At 59.3% G+C, this 12,239-nt stretch overlaps 1 protein-coding gene across 2 annotated transcripts in view; it reads right to left on the reverse strand.

The window, feature by feature from the left end:
• Positions 1-345: 345 nt before the first annotated feature.
• Positions 346-12,239, reverse strand: part of LINGO1 (leucine rich repeat and Ig domain containing 1) — a 73,424-nt gene continuing 61,530 nt past the window's right edge. The window contains exons 1-2 of one of the 2 annotated variants that reach the window (XM_037502062.2): positions 5,089-5,227; positions 346-3,254 (exon numbers count right to left, since the gene is read on the reverse strand). In XM_037502062.2, the coding sequence (XP_037357959.1) occupies positions 1,398-3,254; positions 5,089-5,103 (1,872 nt within the window). In that variant the 5' untranslated portion in view covers positions 5,104-5,227 and the 3' untranslated portion in view covers positions 346-1,397. Of the gene's footprint in view, positions 3,255-5,088; positions 5,228-12,239 lie in introns of those variants that run through there. The other variant, XM_054700019.1, reaches the window with a different exon arrangement.

Raw genomic sequence — 12,239 nt, forward strand, 5'->3', positions numbered from 1 at the left:
GCTCAGAGTCCAGCCTGGTGCAAGATGGGGCAAAGCCAGGATGCTCACCCGCGCCCCAAATTCTGGCGTGCTTCGTTGGGAGGGGTGTGTGGCAGGCACTTGATAAATGCTTGTGACAAGGCTGATGCTCGCCATCCCTTGACAGGACCAGGCCAAAGCTGCAGGGGGGCTTCTGTGTGGGGGCCCCAAATTAGAGGTGGCAGATGCCCACAGACCCTGGAGCTCCCCTGCGGGTCAAGAGTCCTGTCCATTCAGCCAAAGATTCTGGCACAGCCTGAGCCTCTGTCCTGGAAGTCCCTGGAGCCCCCAACCCTAATCCAGAGGAGACCCCTTCAGGACCCCACCCTCCCCCAATGAGATAAGAATGACCATAACAAGAACAGTCACCCACACGTGTGCACAGCGCTTTACAGGTTACAAAGTGTTTCACATACATCATCTCATCAATTCCTCACAACAGCCCTGTGAGGTAGGCAGGGCGGGGAGTAACGTTTCCGTTTATACAGATGTGAAGACGGAGGCCCAGAGAGGGTCAGTGGCCTCGTCGAGGCCACACAGCGCGTAGTGGCAGAGCTGGGGCCAGAAGCTAGGCTGCAGTCATGCCTTCAGCCCCTGGCTCTCTCCCCTGCCTGTGCCGTCCTCCGGGAGGACCCCAGCCCCTGTCCAGAGTCTGAGCCACCACTGGGCCAGGCCCCACCCCCCACTGTCCCCCCCACACACAGCAGTGCTGCCTGGCAGCTCAGCAGACAGGCCCCCCCCACACCTTCTCAGGGCAGCCCCGTCCCCTCACCCGCTCTCTGCAAACAGCCAACCCAGAGCTGGGTCCACACCTGCCACCTCCTGCTCCCGGCAGCTGCCCAGGCAGGGCGGGTGAGCGGGTGGGGCAGGAGCCTCCTTTCCTGTTTTCCTGAGTGATCCCTCCCCACAGGGGAAGCGAAGAGAAAGGAGGGAGAGGAGGAGGAAGAGAAAAACAAGCAGCTGAGTCGGAAGAGGGCCCTGGGGCGATCAGGACGGCAAAAGTTCGCATTCCGACTAGCTTTGGAAAGAGTTTTTTTTCTTTTTATTATGTCAAGTTTTCATAAAAATCCATAATTATTGAAACCCAGGTTACAGAGGAAGTTCGTAACTTTTTTTTATTGAATTACTGACTGTGCCACGTGTTGGTTCGTCACCCTCTGCCTCCAGTCTATCCACTGTGCGCCCCTGCGCAGGCGGGGTCCCCAGGCCTGGACTTCCGAGGTCCTGGTGGAAAGAGGGCAGGAGGTGAGGGCCGGCGGGGGGCATCAGAGACAGGAAAGGGGGGGACAAAGAGTCTGTGTGGAGGGCAGGAGGGAGCCGGGAGAGTCGGGGGAGCGGCAGGCAGCAGCCAGGCCCCTGCCCCGCCCCCCGCCCCAGCCTCATATCATCTTCATGTTGAACTTCCGGGGCGCGTCGGCTGAGCTGATGCCCGCGTCCGACTTGCGGGGCACGTACTCGATCTCGATGTTGTGCTTCGTGTTGCCCTTGCCTCGGCTCCAGAGGAACAGCAGCACCAGGCAGAAGAGCACGACGCCCAGGAAGGAGATGAAGCCCATGGTGGTAGCGATGATGAGGGTCTTGATGTCGAAGGGGAAAGGCACGGTGGCTCGGGTGCTGTTGGCCTCCCCCTCGCCCGGCTGGTTGGAGATGAAGGCGAAGGTCTTGTTGGGCTGATGGGGCCAGTCGGGCGAGTAGCTGCGCACGTGCAGGTGGGCGGGCATGGAGTCGTTGCCGCCTGCATTGGCCGCGATGCACAGGTACGTGCCGTTGTCCTGCACCTGGGCGTAGCGCACCTCCAGCGTGCCGTCGGGGAAGACCGTGAGCCTCCCGTTGCTCTTGGCAGAGACCAGGTGCTTGCGAGGCGAGAGCCAGAGGATGGCGGGCGGGGGGTCGCCGTCCGCCCTGCACACAAACTGCACCGTGTGGCCCTCATCCACGAACACCTGCTGGGCCTTGCGGTCCCGGATGCGGGCGCGGCGGCAGGTGAAGTAGTTGGGCAGGAGCACATCCGGGAAGTCCTTGAATTCCTTGCCCTGGACAAACTCGGGCGTGGCGCAGGTGGGCTGCTGCCGGTTGAAGTTGAGCCGCCAGCGGCGCCGGAACACCCACAGGAGCCGGCAGTCGCAGGCCAGCGGGTTGGAGTCCAGGATGAGTGTCTCCAGGTTGCCCACAGAGTGGAAGGCCGACTCCTCCAGGGTGGTCAGCTGGTTGCCCGAGACATTGAGCACGCGCAGGTAGTTGAGGCCGCGGAAGGCGTAGGGCTCCACCACGGCCAGCTGCCCGCCCACCAGCTGGAGCTCCTGCAGCCGGAGCAGCTCATGCAGCATGGAGCCCTCGATGGTGCCTATGGGGTTGTAGGAGAGGTTGAGGAAGCGGAGATAGACCAGGTGGCGCACGGCCAGGTAGGGCACGGCGGTCAGATTGCAGTGAGTGATGGACAGGGACGTCAGGTTGAGGCCGTAGAGGCAGTTGGGTGTCATGGTGTCCAAGTAGGGCCAGTGGGAAATCTCCAAGATCTTGAGCCGGTATAACCTCTTGAAGGAGTAGTCCCGGATGGCGTTGATGTTGAGGTGCCGGAGCCGCAGAACGATGAGGCCGTGCAGGTGGGACAGCGCCTCGGTGGGGATGGAGGTCAGGTTGCATTTCTCCAGCGTCAGCTGCTCCAGGCTGTTGAGGCCGCTGAAGGCGCGGTGGGAGATGTAGACCAGGTCGTTGTCACCGACCTCCAGTGACTTGAGGTTGTACAGGTCCTGGAACATGTAGTCCAGCAGGATGACGATCTTGTTCTCGCTGATGTCCAGCTTGGTCAGGTTGCTGAGGCCGGTGAAGACGCCCAGGGGGATGAGCTTCAGGCGGTTGCTGCGCAGGCCCAGCGTCCGCAGGTTGAAGAGGTTGTTGAAGGCGCCCGGCTCCACGGCGCTCACGATGTTCTCGTTGAGCTCCAGCTCCTCCAAGTGCGGGAAGCTGGCGAACTCGTCCTGGTTGAGGGTTTTGATGCGGTTCTTGCCCAGGTCCAGCAGGCGGGTCTCTGTGGGGATGCCCTCGGGCACCGCCACGAATCGCTTTCGGTGGCAGAGCACGGCCCGGTCCTGGGCGGAGCACTCGCAGCGCGGCGGGCAGCCCGTGGCCGAGCCTGACAACACGGAGCCCAGCACCAGCAGGAGGATGGGCTGCCAGCAGGCCAGGAGGGGGCTGGGCATGCTCCTCACACCCCCCGCCAGCATTCTCTCGCTCACCTGCAGTGGGAGCAAGGACAGGACAGGGAGCCGTTAGAGGACAGCGTTGGGCTGGACCCACCACAAGCCTCCCGCCCCTTTAGAGTGTCCCTGACAGAGAGGTGGGGCCCACTCGTTGGGGACAGTGAGGTAAGAGGCTCCTGCCCTCTCCTGGCCCCTTACCCTCCCAGAACCTTCAAGTATTTCTGGGACTGAGGGGGTTCATGGAAGCGGCAGGGTCACCTCACAGAAGTCTGGTGTCGGTCTGGCCCGGGTACATCCACCTCCTTTATATTTTACTGGCACTGTGGCTCCCAGCGTGCCCCCCACAAGCTGAGCCTCAGTTCCCCTGGTGCCCAGCGAGGATAAAGCCAGGCATGCTGAGCCGCCCTCGGGGCTCACGGGGGATCAGAGGGGCTCGTCTGGTCTCCAAGCGGCTAGGCCAGGGCTTTTGAGACCCGCCCCCTTGCCTCTAGCTTGAGCTTCCTCAGACACAGATGCCAGGGTCCCACCCCAGGCCCGCAGCTGAGCCCCAGCCCACAAGTCCTGAGCAAACCGCAAAACCAAAGGTACCCATCTGTGTTCGCAAATTGGCGCCGCGGGGGATTCAGGCCAGTGGCAGGCCCCACCCAGCCCTGACGCCTGCCTGTGCAGCGTCTCTGATGCTCTCCTTCCTCGCTCCCCATTCCTCAGGGCCCGAGGCTAGGCCCAGGGAGGAGGGTTCTCTGGCTTTGCCTCCTGCACTTCCTTCCTCCTGAAACGTCCCCTCCCCTGCCTGCTGGAATCTCCATCTTCAAGGCCTAATTAATGTCCACTGCTTGGAGCCGCTTGCCCCAGTCTTCACCCGTCCATCTCTCGGATTCTAATCTCCCTCCTCTGTGTGGCTGCTAGTCCAGGGGGCGCGGCCAGACTCTGAGTGGGGCAGCCCAGGGTGCCTGTCTGTACTGAAGCACTGATGTGGTGCATCTCGTCACAGCTGGGTGTAAGGAATTTGCAGGACTTGGGCGGCAGCGACAGGGGAGATGATGCTGGAATGGAGAGGAGGGCTTGAAGACCAGCTGCAGGTGGACTGGGCCAGGGCTGGGGTGGGAGCTAGCCTCCCCTTACTCTCGCCCAGCCCGAGGTCAGAGGCCACTTGCTCCCGCGGGACCTCTCCCCATCCCTGCCCCTTCCAGGGAAACTTGCTGGCAGGGCAGCAGGGGACTAAGAAGGCCTGTCCGCACTCTTGCCAGGCTGGGGCTGGGCTGAATAGATGGTCTCCGGAGGGTCCAGCTGCAGTCACCCCGGAAGATCTCTCCCTGTCACTCATCCCAGCCGGTACCTTTGGGACTCGCTGCCTGTCCACACACCATACACGCGTGGCCCCAGGGGCGCACCAGGCCGGGGAGCCAGGCGGGGAGGAGCCACCTCTCCGCCCCAGCTCAGCCCCTTCCCCTTCTCCAGGCCCCTCCCCACGCCTGCACCCAGTCTGCTTTCCAGGACACAGGTCTTGTCGTTCACATTTCAACCCTTGCAGTGCTGGGGACCTCCCAGGACACCCGGCTAGCAGAGGGGGCTCATCTGGGGCCAGGGCTCTGGCCTGTCAGACTCCAGTGACTCCACTCACTCTCCAGTGCTCGGCGGCCTCCCAGCACTGACAGGCTCTCCCTGGATGTCGATCGACTAAGTGACTGATTAACTGGAGAGGGCTCCGGTGTCACTGACATGTTATGGAATCTGCAAGGTTTTGTCATCCCCTGGGGCTTTGTACCCCCCCACCCTCTCATCCCCTCTCCAGACTCTTCTGTGGTTCAGCCTCCCCCCACCCCACCCCACCAGGCCATTTTCCACAGTCACACACGCTCCAGTGACCCACCAGAAAAGCAAACATCCTGACAGGCGATCAATAAGTAATTGGGCCGGCAGCTGGGGCTGGCGCGGGCGTGAGGCTGGGGACCTGCAGAGGTAAACAGGACTTTTAGCACCCAGCTTGGGCCGGGTGGGGCTGCTGGAGAGTGGGCTGAGGAACGAAAGGGTCCCTCACACAGACAAGAAGCTGGCGCTTGAAACCCCTTGCCTCAACCTACCCTCCTCCCTCACCTCCCACTCCCCCGACTCCCCCAGTGAAGGTACCCAGGCCTCCCGCCTTGTCCTGCCCATTCCTGCCTCTGAGGCCTCGCCTTCTGGAGAGCTCTCCCAGCTCCCGCCCCAGCAGCCTTTGTGATCTTCTACCCTAAAGGTCTCCTCCTCCACGAAGCCATCCTTGACCTACTTAGCAGAGATCATTTCTTGCCTACAACACAGAATCGCCCTACATCTATTAGTAGCAGCAGCACACCTACTTCAAAAAAAAAAAAATTACTTGAGCCAATTGATAGAAAAATTATGTTACCAAATGGTGAAAACACAACGTGAAGAAGGTACGCCAGGCAGGCAGACACCAGAGCCCCGTGTAATGACTGAAGCGGGAGCTTCCCGGCGACCGGGGCAACGAGAGAAAGACGCTCAAAGCCTGGGCCTTGGAGTCCCACCTGGAACACGACACTCTTTGGTCAAATGGTCGCAGGTGCCTGTCACCTGCTAGTGAGGGAGATGCCTGTGGGCCGGTGGTGTGTCTGTCACCTCAGTGCAACATGTGACAGACAGCAGACCCAAGAAATTGATCGTGTGTGTGTGTGTGTGTGTGTGTGTGTGTGTGCGTGCATGCACGCAAATGTGCATTTTTGCAGAGATCAAAGCCCCTCCGATGGGGGCCTGTGCTGGAACAGGCCCACCGAGGAGTGGGAATTCAAATATACTGAGGGAAGCTGGTGGGCATTGTGTGTGGCCCCCACCACGGGCCTGGCAGTCAGCACTGCAGAGCAAGGGGCCATGCTCCTCAGGACCAGGACAGCGCCAAAGGGAACTGCCCTCCAGTGACCGCTTCCCTCCCCTTTGACAGGTGGCTGTCCTGAAAGACGGAGGCACTGAGGCCCCCTCAAGCGGCAAAGCAGGAACACAGCTGCCAGGCCACACCTCCTGGCCTACCCTGGTCTCTCACCTCATGGGTGCCTGCAGGGGCCACAGAGCTGCTGAGTGGGCAGTATATGCTCCTGCCACACTGGGGCCCTGGATCCTGCAGGTGGCCAAGGACAGGTGTTTTATGTATTGTAGTCAGGGTTTCATTTTGGATCCTGGGCCCCGGAGGGCTTTAACAATGGGATGACGGACACAAAATAAACAAACATGGTAGGCAGGCAGGTGAGGCAGAGAACCGCATGAGGATGCTCAGCCCCGAGCATCTTGCCTCCTCCCAGCCAGAGGGGCTGAGGGTGACGACAGCCTCTCACTCCAGTCCTGGCTCAGCGGCCCCCACACTAGCCACGAGCAGTTCCTTCAGTGATTCCACTGTGGCCTCAGGCATCGCCTGCCCTCTCTAGTGGTCTCCCCCTCCCAGAGCGAGGGGCTGCACCCCAGGTCTCCGAGAGCCCACCATAGAAGCTGAACTTCCTCCAGCTAGAAAGTCAGCATCTTCAAAGCTGACTGGGGCTGAAAGAGGCTCAGCCCCGAACTGCAGTTCCACTGGGGTGGGAAGGCTCTCTCTAAGGGGTTGGCTGGAATCCCCAGTCAGAGCCTCACATTGGAACTGTCCCCCCAGGGGGCTGGTGGAGACAGAAGGCGCCTGGGATAATGAGTGGACTTGGGAAGCACTGAGGGGGTCTATCTGGAAGCAGCTCTGGAAGCCCCTGGGGGCAGGGGCATATCTTCCTCCCTCCAGCACCCCACTTGACCCACACCACCAGTCAGAAAAGGGGCGCCACAACCACTGCCAAGTCCCCTGCAGGCCAGCTTTCTAGCCTCAGATATACGGTTGCCAAAACACTCAGCGTTACAGAGCAACCTGGACGTGAAGAGGGATCCTTTCCCCGACAGCAGCAACATGCCAGAGGGGCACCACCCGCCCTTTCACAGAGGAGGAAAACTGAGGCTTCCAAGAGGACTCATGTGCCCCTGGGCCTCGGCCACAGGCTAGCAGGCAGCAGAGATCTCCTCCTGTGCCTCTCCTCCGTCCCCACCCTCTTCCTAGGCTGCAGCGCCAGAGCCCCCCAGGGGAGCCCCTTCCACATGCCAGCCAGTCCAGGGGAGAAGCATTAGGACCGGCCAGAGCCAGTCCCCGGCCTAGGGAAGGCACTAGCGCTCAGTTGCAGGCAAGCGCCCTGCCCTCCCAGGCCCATCAAAGTCTCTCCCCAGCTATCAAAAAACCAAGGTGTGTGGAACATACACATCCTATTCAGTGTTTTTCCACCATCTTCTGCGTTTGCCGCTGATGCTGGAATCTCACCTAATTTGGGGTTGGAGGCAGCACAGGATGGAAGGCCTAGTTATTTTAGGCTTCTAGTGTCAATATTTCATGGTGTTCCCACTCAGCGTTCCTTGGGGACGCCAGGCATCCTCGGCACACACAGGCCTGAGTCGCTGGCAGAACGTGCCCCTGCCAGCGCTGGCGCCTGGGCCCTCGGGTCCTCGCCAGGCTGCAAGACTGGCAGCGTGCACAGGGGCCAGTGTGGGGCTGCATGTTCTCATCTTGTCCTGACACGGTGTCACCGTGCTGGGTCTGTGGCAGGAGGGAGCACGAGGGCCAGCAGACCGGGGAAGGGGGCGAGGGCTTTGCAAAGTCTGGCAGCTCCACCAGAAATGACCAAAATCAGGACAGAAGGGGACAGAACAGAGACACAGCAGCAGAACAGGAGAGAGAGAGGCAGAGAAAGCAGGGAGAAAGGTGGGTACTTGGGCTGGGGGAGGAGGGGGAGCGGGCAGACATTGGAGGAGACAGAGTGAGCACCCCCTGCACACTCAGCTCCCATGTCCTGATGCCTGCTGGCGCGCCCGTCCTCACCACCACCCCACAAGGTCGGTCTGCTTACTCACAGAGGTGAAGGGACGCAAGCAGGGTGAAGGCAAGGGCTGGATTCCTGGTGACCTGCCCCCTCCCCAAGGCCCCACCTGTCTGAGGTCCCTTTTTTGCCTCAGCCCCAGGACACAGAGCCAATGGATCTGTTGGGGGAAAGGATGTCCTGAGCAAACTCCATACGGGCTTTGTGGACTCCACCCCCACTCCACCAAGACACTGGGAACTACAAATCCCATGATCCCCAAAGGGAGGGTCACGAGGACCTGAGGGCGGAGTTAAGCTGCCATGTTTTTTGTTTGGGTATATAACCAGCCATGTGAGCTGGGGTCGCTCTCTTGGCTTCATGGTGCTCGGCTTTTTGCCAGCTCGGTGGGTCATTGAGATTCCAGGTCAGCGGAACAGGTAGGATGCATTTATGAATTTATCTCCCTCTTTTTCTCCCTGAGTTATTCATTTCTTCATTTCCCCTTCTTTTGTAAATAAACCTTTTATTAACCTTTTGTGTGTGTCTGCAGTGGAGTATTATTAAGTCCCTTCAAAGCACACGGGTGAGGCCCCACAGTCACATAACCCATTTCATATCGGGGTTGCTCTGTAACAGATCCACTCTGTGAAACAACCATGTTAGTGGGAAGTACATGCTCAGGGGTGCCACAGCCACATGGTTATGGAGAGGCCTGTCTGGAACCCCTCAACTAGGTTCCCAGCCCAGGGCCTTTTTCCCACAGCCAAGGTGGGCTGCCCACCCAGTGCCTGGAAATCCCACTGGGCCTTCAGAACCCAGCTCCAGGATCTCTCCCCCGAGGAGCTCCTCTCAAGGCCTCAGAAAAAAGGGATTACCCTCCTAGGGACCCTCTGGATCTCAGCCCCTCTCCCCATAGAGTACTGCAGATGTGTCCACCTCTCCTTTTCCCCCTGCTGGGGGAGTTCCTACAGCCTCCCCCCTCTGCCATGTGGCCCCAAATTGGGGGTGACAGCTTAGCAGCCCTCCCTGCAGCCACCTGGGGAAAGCCTGAGAGCACCCCATGCCTGGTCCCAGGCTCTTATTAAAGCCCTCGAGGGGGCGAGGTGTCATGTGAGCACGGATCAAAATGCAAGAGTAAGGCAGAGAAAGGTGCAAGGTGGGTATTTCTGGTGAAGGTAACAGTGAGAGAGGTGTGCGGGTGACGGTCTGGGGCCGGAGCCACCTGAGAGCGCCGGGGCACTCCTCATGGCTACCTCCAACCCAATGTCCGCTGACTGCAGGCTCTGCACATACTCCCTCTGGCTCTCCAGGGCTCATCCCTGCTGAGGTGCGAATGGCTGAAAATGGCAGTGGTGTCAGCTGCCAACTGTGAGACTCAGTCAGGCCTCTGATCTGGGGACTCTGAGGTGAGGAGCTGCCTCCTAGACCTGGGGGGTGTGGGTGGGTGGGGGACCCTGAGAGGAGGGGTGGAGCAACCCAGACTGATGGCGGGCAGATGGCAGCGTCTGTCTCCCATTGGGCTGGCCCCACCACCTCCTTCACCTCCTTCAGCCTCCCCCCAGGAGGAGAGAAAAATCAACCTGGAAGAAAATTGAGGTCATGTCCTTTGTCGTGTATAATTCTTTATTTTCCTCTTGCTCTTGGTTCTGGCAGAGTTGCTGAGCCCCCAGGGTGTCTGTGTGTGTGTGTGTGTGTGTGAGAGAGAGAGAGAGAGAGAGAGAGAGAGAGAGAATGCTCCCCACAATCTCGGACACCCAGTGTGTGTGGGGGGCCTGTGTGTGTCAGATGTGCCTGCTACACCCCCCTCCCGCCTCTCCCTCCCTCCTTGGCCCAGTGCCCACCACCAGATTGTCTCTCAGGCTCACTAGGAAACTCAATCTTCTCCCAAAAGTGTCCTCCTGACCTCTTAGCCTCTCCGGGCTGGAGGGTATACCTGGCAAGCACTTGGCCCCCTGCACCTGACGGGGTTCCAGGCAGCCCACCCCATCAGAGATCCTGCTTTCAGGAGCTGCCAGCCTTCCGGCCAGCCTGCAGCCCCAGGCCATTTGTGGGATAAATTATGAATTTTAATTGTCAAAGCATCTTAGTGTTTAAAGGCTTCTATATATAGGCTTTGCCCTCCAGCAGTGGCCGTCTTGGTGGGGAGGAGCAGGGGTAGGGTAAGGCCTAGAGAAGGCCATTCTGGGTGAGCAAAACGTACCAGGCTCACAGAGCTAGGTCTGAGCTCCAGCTGCGTGATCCTGGATGAGTCCTGAACCGTGCTGGGCCTGCCTGGCCCTCCAGAGTTGTTCCGCAGTGAGGGCCAGCTGGGAAGCTGGGAGTTGGCCTGCAGGTCACCACCGATTTCAGGAAGCTTCCCTGTTGCCTGTGCTAGGCACACCTAAGCAGACAGCACCCCTATTTGAATCGCAGCTCTCCCAGAAATGAGGAGGTAACACCTATGTGGCAATCTGAGGGCTTCTAGGAAAACCCGGGTGTTGCACTCCCCCCTGCCTGCCCAATCTTCTCCAGTTCTCTGAAATGCCAGCCCAGGCTCTCAGGAGCAGGAAGGCACCCTGCAGGCATCTGGCCTCATCCCCTGCTCAGGCCAGTGGCCCCTTGAGAGGTACCTGGCAGCAGGGCCTGCCTCATCACCAGTCATCACCTCAGCCCCTCCCTTCCTGGGGCCTTTCTTCAGCTATCCCAGCTTCTGGGGTTCCACTACCTTGGGAATACCTTAGCTTGGCCCAGCTCAGGCTTTGGAGGCCAGGAAACCGCCAACCCCATGAGGGAGGGCGATAGGCTTGGCCTGGGAGAAGGAGGGTGTCTCAGCCCCTAGACTAGGGTGGGAGGAGTTGTCGAGGGGAGTGGTGTAACACGCTTGGGATTTGAAGGGCAGACCTAGCAAATACAATGAGAGCGGTGGTGACTGGAAAACGCCTCACCGAGGGCCTCTGGTGTGCCATGCATTATCCTAAGCACTTTAATCCCACCATAACCCGCCGAGGAAGGTACTGCTACCCCCATTTTGCAGATGGGAAAAACAAGGCACAGAGAATTCTGTAACTTGCTTGATCACACTGCTGGCATGATAGGAAATCAAGGATGAACTCGAGAGAGTTTAGCCTTCACCATGGTCCTGTTTGGCTCACGTTATTATCCCAATTTGGTTGATGCTATTATCCCCGTTTTACAGGCAAGGGACAGGAGACTTGGAGGTCTGCCACTTGCCCAGTCCCACACAGTAAGAGCAGAGCTGGGATTATGCCTGAAGCAGCTAGGCCCCAGGCTGCCCCCATCACCCTTGAATCCTGCCTCTCTCCCATTCAGGCCTAACGGCCAACTGAGCTGCATGGTGAGGGGTGAGAGGCTTCCTCATTTAGCAGAGGGAAAGGCAGGCTTCAGGCAGGGGCAGGGAGCGAAGCAGAAGGAAAGGACACTGGTATGGGGCAGTGTGCCCCCCCAAGCCTCACCCAAGCCCTGGGAGAGAGGCACCACTGCCCCACTTTCCTGATGAGGAAACTGAGGCTAGGAGTGGTCAGCTCAGCTGCCCCAGGGCACCGAGCCAGAGGTGATGGTCACCTTTGAGAAAATCCCACAAGTGAGGGAACCAAGACCCAGAGCATCAGAGACTTGTGCAAGGTCTGACGGCACCCTGGGGCGAGGACCTGGGTAGAACCCCCGCCTCCCAACTGCAGCTACTTTCTCTCTTCAAGGCCACATAAGCATCATAAAACCCTTCCACTCAGGGTGGCGCCAGTCAGGGACAGGTGAAGAGTTGGGTTATTTCTCACTCAAAAAGGGGGAAAGATTCTAAAACAACCCCCCAATACATCACAAACCAAGGTCCAGAGAGTTATTTATAACATGGACGGGCAAACTATAAATACAAACACTTGCCCTCCTCTGGCACTGGCTGCTCAAAGCCTCTTCTCTCTGCTAACTGAACCTGAGCCAACTCCTGGCCATTGAGCACCACCTCAAGGGGACTGAACCCCTCTGGTCAGACACACACAGGTGCTCTGCTTAGTCATAACCAGTGCCTTTGCCCACTGTGATGCCCAGACTTGGGGGAGGGCACTAGTGTCTCTGTAACTCTCTAAGGGGTATCCCAAGGCAGAAGGTACACAGGTCCAGGGCAGGCCCGGAGCAGAGCGCCAAGATCCCTGAGCAGAGTAGAAAGGAGGCCCTC

This window comes from Talpa occidentalis, unplaced genomic scaffold, assembly GCF_014898055.3.
Source record: "Talpa occidentalis isolate TD23 unplaced genomic scaffold, MPIMG_talOcc4v2.1 talOcc4.11, whole genome shotgun sequence".
Classification (NCBI taxonomy): Eukaryota; Metazoa; Chordata; class Mammalia; order Eulipotyphla; family Talpidae; genus Talpa; species Talpa occidentalis.